General features: G+C 43.6%; 2 protein-coding genes across 4 annotated transcripts in view; one reads left to right on the forward strand and one right to left on the reverse strand.

Annotated features, from left to right (window-relative positions):
* The window catches only part of RASSF2 (Ras association domain family member 2), a 28,004-nt gene extending 20,567 nt beyond the window's left edge, over positions 1–7,437 (forward strand). For all 3 annotated transcript variants that reach the window (XM_039324172.1, XM_039324173.1, XM_039324174.1), the window contains exons 7-11: positions 3–104; positions 837–888; positions 2,337–2,458; positions 3,304–3,401; positions 3,994–7,437. In XM_039324172.1, coding sequence (XP_039180106.1) covers positions 3–104; positions 837–888; positions 2,337–2,458; positions 3,304–3,401; positions 3,994–4,063 — 444 coding nt within the window. In that variant the 3' untranslated portion in view covers positions 4,064–7,437. The remainder of the gene's footprint in view (positions 1–2; positions 105–836; positions 889–2,336; positions 2,459–3,303; positions 3,402–3,993) is intronic.
* A 6,723-nt stretch (positions 7,438–14,160) lies between these two features.
* LOC120299441 (pulmonary surfactant-associated protein C-like) lies at positions 14,161–19,194 on the reverse strand. Its single transcript, XM_039324289.1, has 6 exons — positions 19,073–19,194; positions 18,027–18,476; positions 17,308–17,445; positions 15,944–16,045; positions 15,588–15,728; positions 14,161–14,495 (listed from the first exon to the last, which is right to left on the reverse strand). Exons 1-5 carry the CDS (start codon positions 19,130–19,132, stop codon positions 15,588–15,590), a joined length of 891 nt encoding a protein of 296 aa, XP_039180223.1. The 5' UTR covers positions 19,133–19,194; the 3' UTR covers positions 14,161–14,495.
* Positions 19,195–21,472: the final 2,278 nt, after the last annotated feature.

Consider the following 21,472-nt stretch of genomic DNA (forward strand, 5'->3'; position numbering starts at 1 on the left):
AGACCTCAGTGTTCACACCAGCGTATGGCTCCGTCACGAATGTCCGTATCAACAGCACCATGACTACACCACAAGTTCTGAAGCTGTTACTCAACAAATTTAAGGCATGTTTTGTTCTGGTTGGTTGGTTTCTGCTGCAGGACCAGCTTTCTGACTTAGGGTACAAATATCAAATCTTAGCTTCTCTCTCTTAATGATTCCTTCCCCTACTCTACATGCCAAGCAAATCCTGTTTTGCATTCTGGGGACATTCGAAGGGTTACCTCCTGCTTGATCAAGAGTGCAAGGAGCTTTTCGCCTCCCCTGCTATCCCCAACGTTCCTTCAAACTGGCATTCAGTCTCCTGGCTTCCTCGGGGGGGGGGGGGCTGAATCAGGAGCAGGATTTTCTACAGAGCAACGAAAGCAACTCAACACTGTCAAATTATATTTTTGTCCCAACAACTGATGAGTTTACTTGTCAGCTACAAATACTCTCCCTTTATCAATACCTAATACTCTTTCCTCCTCCTGTTTTTCCCACAACAACAACCTTGTCTTCTCCAAGGGAGGACTAGAACTCACAGTCTCTTGGTGATCGACACAAAGTCACCTAGCCAGATATTGTGCCCAGAACGGGACTAGAACTCTCACCTTTTTGGTTTCTAGCTTACTACCTTAACTTAGTAGTTAAGTTTCAACTGAAGTCAGGATATCAGGCAATGTTGATCTGGACATCTGGAACTCCTTAGCAAAAGGACTCAGTCTTGGCCCGTTTGGAACAAGAAGCAGTTGGGGAGCTGGATAAGGGCTGCATGCACGGAGAACCAATGCTCTTTTTTTTTTTCCTGTTTTCAGATTGAAAACTCAGCAGAAGAATTTGCTTTGTACATTGTGCACACCAGTGGAGGTGAGAAGGATATTGTTGTGTCTTGCAGTGGTAGGGCTTCTGGGCAAGCTTTTTTTGACCCAAGGTCCTCTCTTGGGCCTCTCCAGTGAGCAGCTGGATAGAATCAGGATAAAGACATTTGTAGGGGCAGAACAAATATTAACATGAAATCCATTGCTGTATTTGCCTATTTTGTTATGAGCATTTCTCAGCCTCAGCAACTTTAAGATGTGTGAACTTGCTGGCTGGGGAGGTCTGGGAGTTGAAGTCCACACATTTTAAAGTTGCCAAAGTTGGAAAGCAATGGTTTACATAATTGTTCCCATATCCTGCCATAATAATAAACACAATTTAATCATAACATTTTGAGGTATAGTGGTGGAGGCCTCATGATAATTTCTGAGGCTGCTGTGAATATTTATCAAGGGCATATTAAAAGAAAAAGCTGTAACTAATCTTCACCCAAGCAAAAGACACATAAAGATACAAATAACTATGCTTGGCATTCAGCATGACCCTAGATTTCTTTTTTACTTTTCATCTTGGACAGCAGACTATCTGCTTTTAAAACTCCCAGATTTCCCAGAATGTGCCCAGAAGATGGGGGGTGGTGGTGTTTGTCTTCTTCTGAAAACTGTCCCCAAGTGTCAGTAGAGCGGGTGACCCTTCTAGGACTATTTTTAAAAAATACCGGCTAGCTCCATTTTTCTCTGCGAGGTGGCCCTCAGGCCACCTTTGCATAGCTTCCAGAGATGGTCCAGGTGTGTCCCCCAGTCAAATTGGCAAAACGAAACATTGGCAAGAGCCCTGGTGGCCCAGTGGTTAGAATGCAGCATTGCAGGCTAACTCTGCCCGCTGCCAGGAGCTCGATCCTGACCTGCTTAAGACTCAGCCTTCCGAGGTCGGTAAAATGAGGACCGAGCTTGTTGGGAGAGCAATATGCTACCTCTGTAAACTGTTCAGAGGGGCCTGTCAAGCACTGTGAAGCGGTATATAAATCTAAGTGCTACGTATTGCCATGAGATTCCAGAAGACCTTGAGAATCTGTGAGCAGAAAAAAACAGATAATTTCATGAGATTTCACTGATATATTTTGAATGAAGAAGACCACAAAAGAAAAAAGTTCACATGAAAAGTAGAAGGAAAAAGAAGAGGACAACCTCTAGTAAGGTGGATGAACCTAAATACACTGCAATGAACAACCAGATTGGGGATAAATCATTCTGGAGAAGGTGTGATCCCTAGGAATTGACATCAACCGGGGTGGGGTGGCGGGGGGGCACAGTCATTCTGGCTGTAGAAAGACTTTGGATGCTTCCTGGGAATCCAACAGGTGCATCCTATGTACACCGGGAGAAGTTTCTTGATTTGTGTTTTAGAGGAGGTCATTTTCTTTTTCCTGTTGGTAAACATGAGTTGTTCTTGAGGTCTGGATCCCAACCCTTGTCCTCGTTCTCTGTTTCCTGCAGAGAAGCAGAAGCTCAAGGTCACAGATTACCCACTGATTGCCCGGATTCTGCAGGGGCCATGTGAACAGGTTTCCAAGGTTTTTTTGATGGAGAAGGACCAGGTGGAAGAAGTCACATATGATGTGAGTTATTGTGTGGTGGGAATCCATTCTTTGCTTATCACGTGGAGGTGCTTCCTCAGTCTCCAACATCTTTGGAGGAGGAACATGCTAGGCCCCACCATTAAAACCTCTCCTGGGCTTTCTTTCCAAAACCCCCATGTCTTCAGGGGACAGCTCTTCACTTATTTATGTAATTATTTCTCATTATCTGTATTAATAATTGACTTGCTCATGAATTATTGGGAACTATTTTGAGTACTTGCTGCTATATTTATTTCAGGGGTGGGCCCATAAAACCTACTCATTCAAACCTTAAAGAAATGGGTATTTAACTATTATTTTAGCACAATCCACCTCATTAGTTTGTTGTGGGAGAAGAGTGGAGATGTGACACTGTCTCTAACCTTTTGGGTTCTGGAGGAAATGTGAGACGTGTGCTTTATTCCCTCAAGTGCAGAGGGACACAAGTGCTTCAGAAATAGCACCGAGGGATGAAATGGGCCTCCATTTCCCCATTATTAGCCTTACTTTGTTGCTGTGATGCCTAAATGGCTCAGAGAACAGGGCTTCCCAACCTTGCTGGCTGGGGAATTCTGGGTGTTGAAGTCCACCCATCTTGTTGTTAATTGCGAAGTCGTGTCCGACCCATCGCAACCCCATGGACAACGTTCCTCCAGGTCTTCCTGTCCTCTACCATCTTCTGGAGTCGATTTAAGTTCACGCCTCCTGCTTCAGTGACTCCACCCATCTGGAACAGAGAGCAAGGAGCTTTTCTCGGCTCCTATACAGAAGTCCACGAGGTTTGCAAAAACTGGGTGTTCCCAAACCATCTGCTTCACTTTTCCGTACTTTGTGTGTCTATGCAGGTTGCTCAGTATATTAAATTTGAAATGCCTGTTCTAAAGAGCTTTATCCAAAAACTTGAAGAGGAAGAAGACCGGGAAGTGAAGAAATTAAGGCACAAGTAAGTTTTTCCTTTCCAGGGAACCAGCAACAGGAGAAAAAATGTCTAGTAATCTTCTAATCTGTAGATTACAGGTAGTCCTTGGTTTACAACAATTTGTTTAGTGGCCAAAGTTGCAGTGGCACTGAACAAAGTGACCTGTGGCCATTTTTCACACAACCGTAGCGGAATATCCACGGTCACATAGATCAAGCTTCAGAAACTTGGCAACTGACTCGTATTTATTGCAGTGTTCCGGGGATCATGTGGTCCCCTTTTGTGACCTGACCAGCAAAGTCAATGGGGAGGACAACCGTGCTGCTAACGTAACAATCACAGCAAGTCATTTAACAAGCGTGGCAGGAAAGGTTGTAAACTGGGGCAAAATTCACTTAAGGAATATCTTAGCAACAGGAATTGTGGTCGTAAGTTGAGGACTACCTGTAAAAGGTCTGGAGGACTTCCAGCCTCCTGGAGATGCTTCCAAAAACCTTGTGTGATTCAGAGAAGGACATGACTTCCATTCCGTTCTCCTCCTCCCTCGACTGATCCAGCGGTCCCTTCCCTTTAGCTGCTGTCAATTGATAACTCTTCTATTCTGGATCCCTTTAAGGTATTCGGTGCTACGTATAATGATTGCGCAGCGGCTAGAAGAAATCTCTGAAGGTCCAGCAACAATGTAAAGGCTTGCTTTGAAAGACTGCAGCCTCCTGGCCCTGCCAGTCGCCAGCCAGGAACTCTGGAGAGAGATTTCCTCCAGAAGACTTGCTTCCTTGCTCTTGTGAAGAAGGATGTTTCTTCTCCCAGGAAAGGCATCTGAACAAGAGCCGCTTTGAGCACCATCTTTGCTCCGTCTCCCTTTAACAACAGTGAACTCTGGGAAGATGGGGAGGATCCCTCTCAGCACCAAGTGTTGAAAACAGGACATCTCAGTGTCAGTTCCTTTCGAGCTGATGCCGGTACTGGATGATGATCCTTGGAACCCGGCCTTCTGGATGAGAAGTCTCCGGAAGTCAAGTCCGTTTCCTCCACAGAGCAGTTCTTTCCTTCTCAAACCCTTTCAAATATTATCCAGGGTTGGGGAGAGTGGGGAGAAAAGAGACGCTTGATGGAAAACTAAGTTTTCCCTAAACTTGACTTCTGCAGCTTAGCAGTAGTAAATATGGATCTTTTGTGGAGTCAAAGTATTAAAATGCTTTGAAATTTCCCCAGGCAGCTTCACCTTTTCTACCCCTCCTCACCCAACCGTCCGTGTCTGGCCTTTATGTTCATTTCCCCCTCCCACCATGCTCATTGCCGTGTTTACAGCGGCTGTGTTGGGTCTGGCACAACTCCTGACCTGGCCCCAGCCTTCTTGGGTCTTCTGAACGGAGCCTTGCCTTCTGTCCACCTTTCCTGCTTGGTCCCCAAGTTCTCTAAAGCAACCTCAAGAGATGAGGTTGCCTGCCCAACGTAGGAAATCTGCTCAGTTGTTTTGGTTCATCAGTCGAGACTCCCCAGCTGGGCACAGGGCGTAGAGCCTCCAGAAATCAAAAATAGCAATAGCGCTGCAACTTATATACGGCTCCGTAGTGTTTTATAGCACTTTCTAAGCGGTTTACAGAGTCGGTGGGTCCTTATTTCATTGACCTTGGAAGGATGGAAAGCTGAGTCAAAAATACTTCCCTGCCTTTTTTGCCTCTACCTTTCTCCAAGTAGCTGTTCCTTCTCTTCACATTCACTTGCTATTCCTGGATACTTTGATTCTGATACGGTACTCATTTTTGTCCCAGGTTTGTGAATTCCCAGACTATAGGGGTGGTGCTGGCTGCTGGCAGCTGGGCTCAGAAGCTTTTGCCCTTTGCAAATCCTTTTGTAGAGGGGGCCTCTGGCAAGACCATCGCTCTTCTGCATCCTTGCTTCTCATAAATCCCAAAGCTTTGTGGTGGCTTCTTCTTAAGGGCCCTTAAAGACGCCCTTAAGTTTCCGCTGACTTTGGTCAGGCTCTGGATACCGTCTGCTGCCACGGACTTTGCAAACTCTTGGCAGGGACAATGATGTGGAATAATAGATAAGCAAGCTCGGTTGGTCCTGGCCTTTCGAAAATGTCCCCTCCACCTTAAATACCACCTAGGGGTTATTCTCAGGTTTGCCAGAGCTCAGCATGGGCTGGCTTTGCACAAAATGCTGGATCGAGGCTCACAGCTTGTGCTTCAACTTGTGAGAACCCAGCCATTGTCTTGTGAGCGAAATCGTGACCTGTCACCATAAGAGGGTTTATATTGGGCACGGCATGAGATACGAATCTAATATTCCTTTTGACCTGGATTTAGTGTTGTGTGTGAATTAAGCTATTGAGTGACCAGGGATTCTCACTGAGCATTTCCCCAAACGATTTGGACTAACTTGTGTGAACGTAGGATGCCATCTTCCACTGAGTTACTGCACAGATTTTGGGTGGAGAGCATCAGCCTTGGCTGCCGACAGCCCTCCAGAGAGCTGGAATCTTTCAAATCTGCCTGGAGACCCCACGGATTAATCTTCTCTTTGCAAAGCAAGTGTATTCAGTGCCCTGCCGGGCTGGATGAGATAAAGAATGTTGCGGTCCAACACATTGAAGTGCATCAATTTTATAAAGGCCATACGGAACACAGGAAATGGGGGGGAATTAGATATGCAACTCCCATTAATGGATTGTTAAAAAGTAGTAATGAAAAAGAGAAAGGCCTTTTCCCGTTTTTTTCCCTTGAAAAGCTCTTTGGGGAGCTTGGAAGAGTGTAGGTTGGAGCAGGGAAGGAAAGAAGAGCAAATTTCTCTTACTTGTTACTTTCTGCACTTTCTCCCTTCAAGGACAGGAGAGCTTAAAGGCCTAGCTGTGCATTCAGGGTTTCCTCTGGAAGGCTGCTGGGGGAAAAAAATGGAGCAAAAGCGGACGAGGGAAGGATGCGCCTCGCCCTCTTCAGCGCTTTGTGCCAAGTTTTGCTTCTCCTGTTTACATGCAAAGGAGAATCACAGCTTCAGTTTAGACATTCTTGAGGGCAAGATTCCTGCATACGCCTTTCAATGTTTAGACCAGGGTTTCTCAAACTTGGCAACTCTAAGACATGTGGACTTCGGCTTCCAGGAATTCTGGGAGCTGAAGTCCGCCTCTCTTAAAGTTGCCAAGTTGAGAAGAAATGGCTTAGACCGTTCCTCTGGAATGAATCTCACTGGAAGGGGTGACATTTTTTAAAGACTGCAATATTATGCAGGATAAATTTACCAGGAAATTTATCCAAGGGATGTCTGTGGAGTGTTTGTGTGTGTGTGTGCGGGTCTGTCTGTCTTTCTGTCTGTCGAAAAGAGGCACAATGGTGTGGCTTTAGATTTTTTGTAACTCCACCCTCCTGAGAGTCCCACAGAAGCCATGAGACCCCTGCCCAGATAAAGGCCCTGGGAGCCCCATGTCTATTTCCACTAGCTCGCCTTCTAACATCACTTTACTCCTAAATTGCACTAGACTGTGGAAACTTCAGAAAAAAACCCAATCTTTTCTATCCATTCCTCTCCTAACTAACCTCCTCACATCACTGTACTCCTAAATTTCACTCGATTGATTGTGAAATGTCTGAAAACCCCCAACATAGATAAATCTAGTGAAATTCAAGAGTAGAATGATAGGAGTAAAGTGATATAGATATATATGTCAAATATCACATGCACAGGAAAGTTACAGCAATAATTTGTACAGAAATGTCTTCCCCCCTTTATTTGAAGAGATTTAAGAACAAAGCAGCACAAACAAAATTCAGCATCTTTCAAGGAAATGGTTTGGAAGCGACTCCAGACATTCCTTCAGGGGCTGAATAGCACAAAGCTAGTTGTAGCCAGTCGTGATCCGCATGCTCCTTGTAGTCCAAATGTACACTCGTGTCCTTTGTTTCGTTTAGGTCTGGAGATACCTAAATACCTGGAGATAGTGTGTATTGGGCAATGGGGTGAACATTTCTTTTTTTCTAATAAAATTTGTGTCGTCTGGTGTATGAAGAAACAATTGTGTCTCAAATTCTTAATAAAATGACAATTTGGCAGTGTAAAACTGGCTCTGCATTGTTTCAAGAATGGATTTCCTGCATAATTCGGAGGGTGCCGCCTTGAATGACGATCCAGGCTGTGAACCCTCTTGGCGAAGATTTTCTTGGAGGCAGCTCAAAGTTGTGGTACAATATGTGTGAGAACTGCACTGCTCTAATTCTGCAGTTGCCAAGTGATAAAACACGAAAGTATGGCTGTATCTTTTTTCTAAAACCCCCATGGCTCCATTCCTGCTGGAAATTCAGGCCTTGATGGAGAGGGGTGGGTGGGAATATGTGAACAGAGCTGGCAGAATCAGCTATGCTGCTCCCAGCATTTTAATTTATTGTAAAAACAGAGAAAACAATTCTTTTCTCTAGAAAAGAATTACTTTGTAGGAAAGTATGAAGTCTGGCTTTTTGGGCAGTTGCAACACATATTTAAGTGATTAAAGTTTCCAAGATCCCTTTCAGTTTTCAAACTGTCGTTAAGCAGACAGTCATAAGTTGAAGACAACCTGTAATTCGTAAAGTGCCAGCCGTAATCCTTGGAAGTTCTTTGTTATAGTCACGGGGTGCCACACACTCATTTCACCATTTGGAAGAGGTCACAGCATGGACCCAATTGAGACTCCTGGCTTGGGGTGGCTTGCTTCTCAATTCTTTCCCTGCAAGATTGGAAGACTGATTTTATCCATGGCAATCACAGCAAGATTACTGTACGTACAATGAAGGAAGACTAGTGAAATTCTTACAGTGGGGAATGAATTGTGAAAATGTCAGAATTGGCAGAAATGGTTAACAGATGAGGAAAAACATCAGTTACAAGAGTTGAAAAAAAACCCCTATGAAACAATACAACTTTAAAATCAGGGCTAATTAATATCTCACTGAATCCCATCTTCAAATGGTAGCATTTATCTGAAAGAAAATAATTAAAGCAAAGCCTGACAGCTTGTGGTCATTACAGCTCCCACTTTTTATGCAAGTCACTGAGAGCTGATGTTCTCACCGTGGAGGATCCACCTCCGTTGAATTGTGGATTGCTTTTCAAAGTCCTGTGACCTCTATTGAAACTGGGGATACCCAGGCCAGCTATACAAGAGAGCTGAGCTTGCGTTACCAAACAGAGGATGGTGAAGCTTTGATTTCGTACAGATGTCCCAACATGCCCTTAGACAACGTGGTCTTCAATAATCTCCAGGGACCTATCACTGGTGGTTAATCCAGGGAGACAGTAAGCGAGTAAGTGATTGGCAGTAGAGCTTGTGAGTTTACTGGCTTTCTTTGTGGTGTCTTTACAATATTTCTGACATGGTTCCGAAAGAAAGCAGATTTTCAAAGAATTTTGAGGCTTTTTCCTCTAAAAGAATCTTTTATTATTCTGCATAGCTTCGGCACTAACAAAGTTAAGCCAGAAACTGAATCCTCCCTCCCCCAAGCATCTGTAACAAAGCATAACTCACTCCTTCATTTTACAGTCATCAATCACATTCTCCAATTAATGTGAACCGTGAGGTGCCCCTCCCGTTGCAGCTGAGCTGACCTTGGCCACACTGTGCCCAGACATTGTTATGGTTAACTTGCATACTTTCCCACCCCTTAACCTACTGCTATCTGTCTTAACTCTAGAAATGCTACTCGGCTAAATAAAACAGGTTTGCTTCTTCATATATGGCAAGCAAGAACATACGATGTTAGCAGTCTTGACAATTTCACCCTGATTCCAAAATCTTTGCACTTCCTCTTGCATACCTTTCTGCTTTAAAATGAGCCCAGTTCTCACAAACTTGGCTCTGTTCTTTCTTTCAACTTACATGAAATGTGTAGTATTGTTTCGATTTTCTTCATGCTCCATGTGTCAGCAACTGAACCTATAAAAGTTCTTTCATGAGTAGGCTTTCCCCAGATTTTTCTCTTTGCAGAAACAAAATCTCAGTGGTTAAAGATAAACCCACCAGGAAAAGCAGGACACAATCCATTAAGCTGTTTTAACAGATCAAATTAACTCATCTTGTTCAGAGTAGAGCGATTCAATTATTTTCCTGGATGGGATAAGCTCATGCCAGTTTCACCAGCTGGTCTTGGGGAGAATTTTCTTGGAGAAAAACCAAACTATTAGAAAGAGGGATGTTTGGGCATCCCTCCAGTACTGACTTCTCCAATTTAATGCCTCCAAATATGTTGCTAACGTATTACTGGACTTTAATATCTGTCGATTCAAAAGGCAGCAGGTTAAGGAAAGTTACTTTAGTAAGATGAAGGCAGAATATGACACCTGAACCATTTTTTAGTTCAAAGCCTACCTTTAGTGTCTTAAAGAGTCCTTAATCCTAGTAAGGCTGTGTTTCTTCTAAACTTTGAAGATTTAAAGTTGAAGACTGACGGAAGACCCTCAGTGAGTTTCCTCCCTTAATTAATTCAAGGGCTCTCAAAAAAAGGGTCTCTGTAGGGAGGTTGGTGCGTTTGTGTGTCAAAAAAGTCAAGATAGTGGTTGTAACCACCTGTGCAGTCCCTGTCCCCTTTTTCTCTATGCTGCACATGCATGTCCTTGACGTGCACAACATGGGGCTCTCCAGCTTTCCTTGTCCCACTAACACGATCATTGGAGAGCACCAGCTTAACTGAGACAGACCCACAAGGATCCTCTCTTGGGAGGGGGAAGTGATGGGTCTGTTCTCAGAGCATCCCTCAAAGCTGGCTTTGCATCCCAAACTGGCTCTCTGTAGCAGCTGCTGCAAATGGGTTTTTGTTGTGTACACAGGCGTTGTGTAAAGCAGTCATGTGAGGGACACAAGGGGATGTGCTGAGGTATGTGTGGAATGATGGATGAGTGCACACCATTCTCCATCCCTTTGTGTTCCCAGTTCCCAGAAGATTCGTCTCTGCTGTGTGGCCTGAGCCTGAATTTTGCTTAACAAGACCATTCCATCGTGAAAGGACTGGCTGGGTAATTCTTGATTAGCAAATCGGCCTTCCATTTATTTTTGAAATCAAAATAGTGTTTATTTGGCCAAGGAGCAGCAACATTTGATAAAATACAGCACCAAAATAAAATCAAATAGATGAGATAAAATACTAGCATAACAAAGATAAAATAAATAAAAATGTAACCCACGCTACTAAGTTGATGTATTGATTACCTTTGCAAATACAGATTTAATATTTAATCTGTAAAGTAAGAATTGACATCTAGATTGTGCTGCCTTTGATCAGTTGTGAAGTTCCAGACCGGTTGCTGTTTTGTTTGGAGCAGACAGGACTAAAGCCCAGAATTTATATTATTTGTTTTGATTCATTAGTCAGTGTTTCTCAACCTCTGCAACTTTAAGATGTATGGGCTTTAAGCGTACTGGAGGGGGAATTCTGGGAGCTGAAGTCCATATGTTTTACATTTGAGAAACAAGAGCTTAGTCGCTCCATGAACCCTCTGCTCAAGACAGGATTTGAATTCAAATATAAACCTTGATTTTATTGACTATATAAGGAGGAACTTCTTGATAGACCATTCCTCTGCTGTATAGATCTTACTCTCTATGAAGATGGTGGATTTTTCATCTCCGAAGGCTTTGTAGAAAGGACTGACAGTCTGTTCTCATAAATAGTTGAATAGGTTTTGTTGCACACCACATAGATGAGCCTTGTGGTCTTTCTCAATGCCACAATTCTATGATTCTAGCCCAGCTCTCTAACCACGTGTGGTCTGCACACCCTGCAGTGTCCGTACACTCCAGCTGCAGGAATGACGTTGGATTGGCTGGGTCTTTCTCTGAGATGCCAAAATAGCAGCTTGCTTATCCTCCTGGTTTCCTTCAGACCACTCCGCTTAAAATATGGGCAAGCTTTGGGCCAAACTAGAGAGGGCAAGGTCACTCCATTTCCTTTTCTTTGCTTAAAGGAGAGTGGCGAACTATGGGCCCTTCACGACTTGTGGACTTCAACTTCCAGAATTCCTGAGCCTCTATCTGTCCTTTAAACAATCAAATGTTGGCCTCCTGGGAACCTTGTCTCTTAAATGAAGTTTTTAATCTTTACGTAGTCATATAAAATTCAAAATGTGAGTCCATGATATTTCAGAAATAAGAGAAGAGTGGATTAGATAACGGACCAGATTGTAGCCCTCAACTTCAAACAGGGCAATATTGATGCACAATATATAAACTGCGGTTCGTCAAAGATTCATTCAGATTGCAGAATTAAGAGATTTGGAGGAAGAGTGAAAGGCTGCAGAGTCCCTCTTAACTTCAGGATTTGAGGTTGCTCAGAAGCTTCCAGGGGCTTCTGCCACCTCAGTGCTGCTGGCTGAGAACCCACCTTGCTCCCTTGGTCTTTCTGTTCCAGGAGAAACATCATGAGGTACGGCTGGATCACCTGCTGCTGCATAGTTCTGCTGCTACTCGCCCTTTCCAGTGGAGTGGCTTCTTCCTGCAGGGCAGGTAGAAGAGAAGGCTCAAACAAAGGGTCGCCATCCCAGGGAGAGGCTCACTCTAAGCCGAAAAGCAGCAGCAACAAACAGAGCCAAGCCGGAGGTGGCCACGGTGCAAAAATGGCAGGGCTGGCCGCAGTGGGCGCAGCGATGGGATACGGCTTGAATTCTCTCAGCAAGTTCCACTTTGCCCAGAGAGGACATAGCTCTCCTTCGGCTGGGAGAGAGAAAGGCCTCAGTTCCTCAGCTGTGGTGGTGAAAGGCCAACTCCACAGCCAGGCCTTGAAGGGGCCCAGCCTCCTGGCCTTCTCCCTGCTGGTGTGTGGCCTCATCACATCCCTCGTCTAGAACTAATGGGTTGTGGGGCATCAGCCCAGCCAGGGGTTGAGAAGAGGACCTGTTATGCCTCTTGCCCTGGATTTGTTTTGCAGTGGTGAAGCTATCTCCTTTTGTGGCTTTTAGCGTTGGAACGGAAACGCTGACAACTTTAAAGCAACCCAAATATAACACAACTGTGTCTGAGTGCAGTTCAAGGCAGAATGGGTAGATAATAAATATTTATTTTTCTTGCCTCAAGTGTAAGATCCCTTCTCACTGCGTCCCTCAACAGCAGCCTTGTGGGTTAGGCTAGGCAGAATGGAAGCGGCTTGTCCCAAACCACCTTCAATCCAAGTTCTGCTTCAAACCTTAATCCTTACCTTGTCAGGCATGTCTAAAAAAAGAGCATTTCCTAGGCTGGAAGAAAAGGCCGAGGTTCTGCCCTCAAAGGAGACTTGGCCCTGGATTCTGGCTGGGGGGAGCGGGGGCAAGCGGTCAATGTTTCTCACATGGATGGATGGAAGGCGTTTGGAGATCTGTGTAGAATTGGGATTCCACACTTTGTGGATAGTGTCGCCCACTTGGAAGATGCCAAGCTTGGGGAAACATTGCCTGGGATATATGTAGGCTCAAGGTCCAGAATACCTGCACATGCCTGGTTCTATCTTGCCCTCCTGTTTATTCTCCAAAGGTTCATACATTTCAGGAATTACAGCTACACCTTAACTTAATGGAATGATGATAATAACAAGATGAATAAAAATGCCAAATCCAGTCTCAACATCTGGCTGACTATGTGAACAGCAATAATAGCAACCATAATATTACCAATAGTGATAGGTGCCTTGGGTATAATCCCAAAACATCTGGAGCACTACTTAAACGCTATCAGCATTGGCAAAAATCACCATCAGTCACCTGCAAGAGGCAGCTTTATTTGAAACAGCTTACTTCCTGTGACAATATCTGTAACACCTTAAGACAATAACATCTGCCTATCCCAGGTCCTTGGGAAGGACTCATTAGATGGATAAAAATGCCAAACCCCATCTAAAGATCTGGCTGACTGTGTGATGCAGCGTTAAAATAGAAATTATGTGTCTAAGCAGTAGTAATATTTTTAGTATGGATTTTTAATTATTCTCTGACTTTGGTCTCAGTATTTTTTTATAGATGGCTCATAAAATGTTAGGAGGCAAGGAAAATATTAGTAAATATTTGTATCTTGGCAGTATATTTTGTTTTTCTCTTTTAAAAGACATAAATAACTTGGTGTGAAAAAACCCCACAATAATAAAAAGTTCTGTTTGCTCTAGTGTCTGCAGTTATTGTGTAAGGACATCCTTCCTGTATGCATAAGCTGTTCTCTTCCCTTGCCAATCCAAATTCAGCATTTAATTAGTGCATGTTATCTAAGCTTTTATTCCCAGAGATGGAGAACAAAATCCATCAATGCACACACATATCTGATCACAACAGTGAATTTAAAGCGGTTCTTATGTAAAAAGCATGTTCTGCATGCAAAGAGCATATTGGCAAACTGCTATGCAGCGTCTGTGATATAAGCACTGAGTTTCAACTTTGGGGGATATTTTGCAGGCAAATGATCTGTACGAGGTTGCCCTCTGAAGGCAGAATTAGGTAGAAGTCCACAAATACACATTCAAGAGCAGGTTAATGTTTTTGTGGCCAACTCTTGACTATTGTGGAAATGGTTTTCAAAGTGAGTTCTGGGAGTTGAAGTCTGCAAGTTGGAGACTCCTGTACTAATATTTGGCCCCTTCTCACTTTGAGTTAACCACAGACCTGACCTGGTATCTTTTGACTGCCATGCTCCCATCAGATTATCCTCATTTCACTGCCACCCTTTGGGTGGAGTAATGAAAGCTTAAGGGGGACTGTTATTAAACTTTATTTAATGTTCGTGTGTGTGTGTGTGTGTGTGTGTGTGTGTGTGTGTATGTTTGTGTGTAGAGAGAGAGAGAGAGACAGAGAGAGAGACTCATTTTTGTATCAAATTCTGTTTTATTAGAATTTTGTACTGAATTGCATAAGGCATTTAGTATTTTGATTAGTAATTATTTAGTATTCAAAGTCATAGGCACCAGCTATACGAAATCTTTTAAGCTTTGTCACCCGTTATCTCCAAGAGGATTGGCAGTGATTAGGAACAGAGGTAATAAAAGCAGGACAGGGATTAGCAATGGGACAGCAAGTATCACTGCAGGATAGTTTCTGAGGAAAGAATTACGAAATTTGCTTCATTGGTATGCTGACATCCTGATGTGCACTTGCTTCCTCTTACCCCTGGTCTCCATGGATGCCCATCAATCCAGGTTTCTGCATGGAAGGACAGGGGATGAAAGGAGGAAAAGGAAGAAAACATCATCATACATGGATGGCCTGGAACCATCCAGACCCAGATACCTTCTCGGCAAATTCTTGGGTCCTTCACTACTGCTGCCTGCTAAAGAGCTTGTTTTGCTTTCTCCTGATTTTCCCGAGATCTGGCTCCCAGGAAGCCACATTATCACCACCTTCTGATGCTCTCACTTACTATAACTCAGTTTTTTATCATTTATTTTAAGTGCTTCCCCATTTTGCTTTGATCAGTCATACTGGTATGTGATAATGACTTGGGAAAAAGAGAGCAGAACGAAAGCCCAAGAATCCTAGACGAGGGCAATGCAGCCTCAGGCAGACAAAAGGGAGCCACGGTGAAGATGCAAAGTAATTACTTGAGAGTGTAATTATGAAAGGGCCTAAGGGAAAGGCAACTGACCCCCCCATTTAGCACCTCCATCCTCTGTGCTAGGATAATGGCAAGATGTAGGTTGGATACCATAGCTCAGTGTTTCTCAACCATGGTAACCTTGAAATAGGTGGACATCAACTCCCAGAATTCCCCAGCCAGCATTGATTCTCCAGGGTCACGTGATCTACTTTCGGATACTTGACAACTGACTCATATTTATGATGGCTGCAGTGTCCCGGGGTCACATGATCCCCTTTTGTGACCTGGCAAGCAAAGTCAATGGGAGAGCCAGATTCACTTAACAACCGTGTGACTAATTCAACAACTGCAGTGATTCACTTAACAAATGTGGCAAAAAGGATGTAAAATGGGGCAAAACGTCCAACCATCAACTCCATTGTGGACCCAGGAATTATTGCTGGTACTTGCTAGATGTGTTGGATAAAGTTTAACAAGTAGTGAGATGATTTTGGTGGCTCTGGACTATGGGCATTCCTGTCCAGCGTTATCTGAAAAGCAGCAGAATATGTGTGTCATGCTTCCAATAGATGAGAATTTGGCTGTGTGTGTGTGTGTGTGTGTGTAAGCCTGTAGCTGCAGATAAATGTTCCTGAATGACCTTGTATCTTCCAAGATTTTAATTGTATCTGGCTCCAATACCCTTGTCCACTACTCACCTAAGTGTAGAAGATGGGAATGTGTTTGCAGAGGACGTTAATTGTGGTTCCCAAGTTTGAACGATCCACCTGGGATGTAAAGAATTCTTCATGCACTTGCTCCTTCCTCTTTGACATGAGATGCATGACGGACAACTTGGTCTACAAGAGAAGACAACATAGCTGGACCTCCCCATTCCTTTTGCTGAAAAGAAGAAAAGCTAACTGATATGGCTCCACAGGGTTCTGCTCAGGGTTCTGTGGGACAACATTATCTTTTCCTCACTGCAAACTAACTGAGTTTCTTTCCATTAATGCTGATGTTTGCCATGTTGTCCTGGAACCTTTTCTTCACTTATCAAAGTCCCCATCCTTACCTGGAATTCTTGGAGGAGAGCATCTACTCCTTGGACATTTTCCTTATCCATCCTGGTAATGTAACAGGTTTTTTGATGTTCAGGTTTGTAGCCAATCAGCAGCTGTGAACAAGGCATTGAGATTCCTTTAAACTCAGTTTACACCTTGAAGTACATTTCTGCAGCACATACACCAATTGTAAAAGTTCAACATCAAATTTGCCCAAACGTTAAATTGCCCTTGATAAAATATTTACTTGCTTCTTTTTAGCATCTAATATTGCAATGCTGCCTTTGGTGAGAGCTGCAGTGCATCTGCTACTAAAAATTGTCTTCCTTGGTGGGAATTTAGCAGACTGGGGTGGAAACAAGTCCCCAGATCAGGTCACCTTCTAGGTCAGACATGGTCAGGACTCTAACTAAACTTTATGAAATTATAGATTTGGGTCTCATGAGTCAGGGGGGCAAGTGACATCACAAATGTCATCACACAATGATGCAAATGATGTATTAGCATCTGCATCATTTGTACAACAAGGCTACATACAAAACTACAAAAATGCCAGCAATTTATTTATAAAGGGTTGATCAGTTTCATAACCTTCAGCCATGTATTTTTAGCCATACACTACCTATAGCTTAGTCTTAGTTCAGCAGACTTTTGGTGATTTGTTCATAAAATAAATAATTGCCTGACTCCAATGGATTTATTGATCTGCCCTGTCTATCTTAAATTATTGGCTGTTCTGTGAACATGTGTCTATTAGCCACGTCTTCACTGAACATTTATTTGTCCCTTGGGGGGGGGATCAGGGTTTCTCTGCATGTCCCAGTAGCCACACAATGCTGCCCACCTTACGGGCACCTCGTCAGAACTGCCACTTCATGCCTGCCCTCCGCAATTGCCTGGGGACCAGTCCGGCATAAGGCCTGGGGGGAGGGGGAGAGGGAGAGGGAGGGGAAGGGGGCGCGCTTGGAGGGAAAGTGAAAATTAAGAAAGTGAAGGTGCCTGCCTGAGACCAGGTTTGAAGGAGAGAAATGCAGCTGCAAGCCAGCCTACAGTCAGAGTGGCCCTTTCCAAAACAACAAGGAAGAATTTCACATTCAAGACACAAATGGACTTTTTTCAAATGTCAAAGTTCAGGGCTACAGTGGGAAATTGTGTGCATTTGGAAAATCTGGGAATAGTTCTTTTAGTCAGGTTCCATACAATTGTGTTTCTCTCCGTGGGCTTGAGAAGGTGGGCCAATCTGTACTCAGGATCTTCTTAGCCTTCCACAGCTCACCCTAAGTGCTGCACTTCAGCTTCTTGTGTGCAAAATAAACCTGACTATTCCTCCATCCAGGTAATACCTGGGTTTCTTTCTCTCCCAGCTGCCACTCACCTTGGCAAAATCATAAATGATGGTGGCTGGGTTGTGGATCCCGTCATCCACATAATAAGTGGCTACTTCTTCCTTATCAATGGAGAACTTCAACTGGGACTCTTCTCCGTCCAACTCGTCAATGGTCATGTGCAGAAGCTGCATGGAATAGAAAGATCCCTTTCGGCTTGCTTGCAGCAACAGTTACTAGAGCATTGATTTTACTAGAGGTGATTTGAGACTGGACAGGAGAGGTGACCCTCCTCTTGTGGTGCACAGTTTCCTCTTGGCAGCCTCTCTAATGGAAGAGCTGCTAAAGCTTATTGGCCGGGAAGATTGGAAACTTAGATAAACTTAATTATTGCTGTTGTTAAACTAATTATTTCAGGTTTTTTAAGGAACCAACTGGATGGAGAGCCCTTCGTACATGTATCTGAACCTTCATAACAGGAGCATCCAGAGACGTGGTGGTAAACGCTGAAGAACCAGCTCCGTTATGTCTCTGCACTGCTAGCTGTAGAAGGTTGGAGCATCGTGGCCCAGCTCTGCTCTTAAGCAGCTCACAAAATCCCTGAAAATTTACCCACAGCTCTCAGAGTCGGTGCAAGGCAGTCCCAGAACACGTCTGGTTCTCCCTGCTCCTGCAGCTTCCCTCGCCTCTCCTGCTGGCTTCAGACCCAGGGCAAAGAGCCCCTCTCCATCCAGCCCAGTCTCCTCGGGCCCAGCGCTCCCCTACTTACGGCCTCCGTGTGCACCTGGGTGATGTGCAGCCCCATCAGAAGAGCGCCCACGACAACCAGCACCACCAGGCCAACAACCACCAGGACGATCAGGAACCTCTTGATGTTCACCGGGCAGCCAACTAGTTTGGGCAGTTGGCATAGCAGGCGTGGGAGGCAGCAGCACAGCTGGCAGCAGCAGTCGCAGCTGGGGGGGCAGCAACAGTCGCAGCTGGGGGGGCAGCAGCAGCTCGGGCAGCAACAGCAGTTGGGGCAGGAGTCACAGCTGGGACAGGAGTCACAACCACAGCAGGGGGGGCAGCAGCAACCTGGACAGGAGCCGCATCCCGGACAGGATCCACAGCCCGGACAGGATCCACAACTCGGACAGGAGTCGCATCCTGGACAGGAGCCACAGCCCGGACAGAGATCACAGCAACCCCCAAGCTCTGGATCCAGGGCATGGTAGGCCTGTGGAGGTAGATGAAAGGGGAGAGAGAAAGAGGGAGGGAGGGAGAGAGGGAGATTATGGGAGATCCACGGGAGGGAGAAGAAGAGAAGATCCTGCCTGCAGGAATGTCCTGAGCCACCTTTGGACCACCAAGAGTTTACTCAGCTCATGGGAAAAGCAGGTAACAGACAGGGGGACGGGAAATCATCCCTCTTAAAAAAGCTAATTGAAACGGGTGGGAGAGAGAAAAGAGGTGAACATCCATCACCACCACTGCAGTTCAACACAATATTTGCTTGGTCTGGAGATTTCCAAAGTCCTGGCATCTATTTCCAAGATATAACTCAAGGAATTCCTTTTTAATTATAACTTCTGAGACAGGAACTGTAACTATGAGCCATCGTCAAGAAATACTGAATAACATTTTGCAGAGAGGCAAGCTTTTAATTGGGCTTTTAAAAGGCAGATAATTGGGTCTTCTTACAAGTGAACCTGCTTCAAAAGAAAGTCCCAGGTGCTCAGGTAATTCAGGCACTCACTTAAACCTTAACCTCTGCAATTTGGAAAAAGAAAATACCAAGGGAAGGAAGCGTAATCATGTAGGAATGGGACTCACAGCTGATGGTGCTTTGAGTAGAGTCTCCTTGGTGACAACTTCTGTCTTCTCCATCTCCATCACTGGGCTCTCTCCTCAACATGAGGTCTACCCCTCGCCAGTTACTGAAGTGGAAAGTCAAAGCTATATATATATATATATATATATATATATATATATATATATATATATATATATATATATATATATATATATATATACACATATACAGGAAGTCTACTGTAAAGGAGAAGGGAGTAGTTTTTCCTTCTCTTGGATGGTTAGACTTGAGATCTTGATCCTCCACTCTTCCATCCTTCTCAGCCAAGTTTCTGAGGCAGGGCCCACTTATTGTGAAACACACATGGCTAAAGACTTTATCATTCAAAAGGCTCTTAATGGAGTTAAGTAGACCCTTGTCCCCAACTGGATGGTCCTTGTAGTCTAAAAAGTGGCAAACATGAGACCCTGTGATCCTTGTGAGGGGCGCTCCCATCCTTATGATAAGTATACACCCTTGAGGTAAGAAATGGCCTCTCCCTTCCATCTCCTCAGCTCACTTAGTTTTGTTGCAGACAATATTATTTTGGGGACGGATAATCTAGAAAATCCCCTATAGAAAAATACAAAAAAAAAACCCCATAATGTTTGTTATAGTAGATTTTTAAAAGAGGATTTATAAGAGTAATATATATATAAAATAGAAAAAGTAATATATATTTGGGAAACATATTGTGTAATGTATTTGCAGAGACATCTGTGGATGTCAAAGAAGTCATGAAGGTGGTTTCAACTTCATGATCAAAGCCCCATTAGACGTGGGCTAGGCTTCAATTTTGCCATCAAGGTTACCATCTTGACCTTTTAACACCCACCCCCAATGGCCCTGGTGTTCCCCAGTACTGAATTCTCACATTCATCTTTAGTAGCTCAGCAGTCAATGTGTTTCCCTCCAAGAGCCTCAAATGGTGGTCTTTTTGCTGTCACCAAAGTTCCACCATTTTAATGGTTTTTTAACTTTTACAACAGAATGCTCAAGACATACCGTGGTGGTTAGGTGATCAATCATCCAAAAACAAAATCATATAATAGCTCAAGTAAATACATTAAATGTTCCCTCTCTATTTCCCTCAAATAATATAACCTATTTAACATAATCCATTTCCTACATTACATATCTATAAATCCTAATCCTGTTTTGAACTTTATTAATTTACAGTTACCATAGTCCAATTTGATCTTAGATAAACGTATTATCACTTCTTGTATCCCTTCTAAAATACTAATCCAGATATATTCTAATTCATAATCTCATAAATCATTGATTTTATCACAAATCTCTCCTATTTCTTCAGATAGCATTTAAATCTCATTCAAATAATTATCATGTCTAAAAAAAAAAGAACACCTATTATTACACAAAACATCGCTCCTTGACAGATATTTTTGATGACCCAACTATTTTGACTCTTTTCCCCTCCCTATCTTCTCTCTGTATCCTTGAAACTCCATTTGAAGTCACCCAGGATGGACCTGGTCTTACCATGGAGAGTTGGATGTGTCCTTTCTACCTTACACTTCAATCTCAAGGATTTGAGTTGAAGTATTTCCTTCTCCAAAGCTGAATACTCAACACATTGTGATGAGTTGAGTATTGGTTCATAATTTTCTGGCCAGAAATCTTTTCTTTGCTTTGGATGGCTTGTAAAAACTTGAGTTGAATTAGTCTTCAAGGAGACCCTTTTCCAAGAGAAGATCATTATGAAATAAAAGCTGGACCTGCTCCCTCGCCTTGCCTTGTGGTTTCCCAATGAAGACAAGTGAGAATTGGTCAATCATCTTGCTTATTGTGCCAAAGGTATGTAATAAAAGAGATGGAGTCCTGAATATGTGCAGAAAGAACACAGAAAGTCCTTGGCTGAATGTTCCTACTTCTTGAAGAAGTAAGTAGGGGAGGATATAGGGAAAACAGTCATGGTGGCACTCACAACAATACAATTGAAGCATTGCCCCTCTGATTCTATTCTATTCTATTCTATTCTATTCATTATTTTCTTCACTAGACTATCCATGTCCAGTTCCTGTAACCATTCATATGTTTTAGCGTCCATTCCCCTAATCATTTGTTGTAGAGGACCAGTGGTCAGACATGAAGGACTTCTGACATCTTCTCAGATTATCATGTACTGAAACCACGCCTGGTGGGTACTCATAAAACATTGATATGATACCTTAGGTGACTTCTGGAAGTTAATGGGCATAAGCTCACGATCTCTAATTAATACAAACTTTTTATTTATGTATACTAGAGAAGAACATCATCATACATAATTAATCTGAGGCAGTGCTTTTCAACTTCAGCAGTCTGAAGATGTATAGACTTCAACTCCCAGAATTTCCCTAGCCAGCAGTTTTAGGAGT

This window comes from Crotalus tigris, unplaced genomic scaffold (genome assembly GCF_016545835.1).
Source record: "Crotalus tigris isolate CLP2741 ecotype Arizona unplaced genomic scaffold, ASM1654583v1 scf7180000024293.1627790, whole genome shotgun sequence".
NCBI classification, from domain to species: Eukaryota; Metazoa; Chordata; class Lepidosauria; order Squamata; family Viperidae; genus Crotalus; species Crotalus tigris.

Coding starts and splice junctions, on each gene's coding strand:
- LOC120299441 (XM_039324289.1), bottom strand. CDS start 19,132: ATGGAGATGGAGAAGACAGAAGTTGTCACCAAGGAGACTCTACTCAAA. Junction 17,446..18,026: donor CCCAGGTGCACACGGAGGCC/GTAAGTAGGGGA, acceptor TATTCCATGCAG/CTTCTGCACATGACCATTGA. Junction 15,729..15,943: donor CTCTCCTCCAAGAATTCCAG/GTAAGGATGGGG, acceptor CTTCTCTTGTAG/ACCAAGTTGTCCGTCATGCA.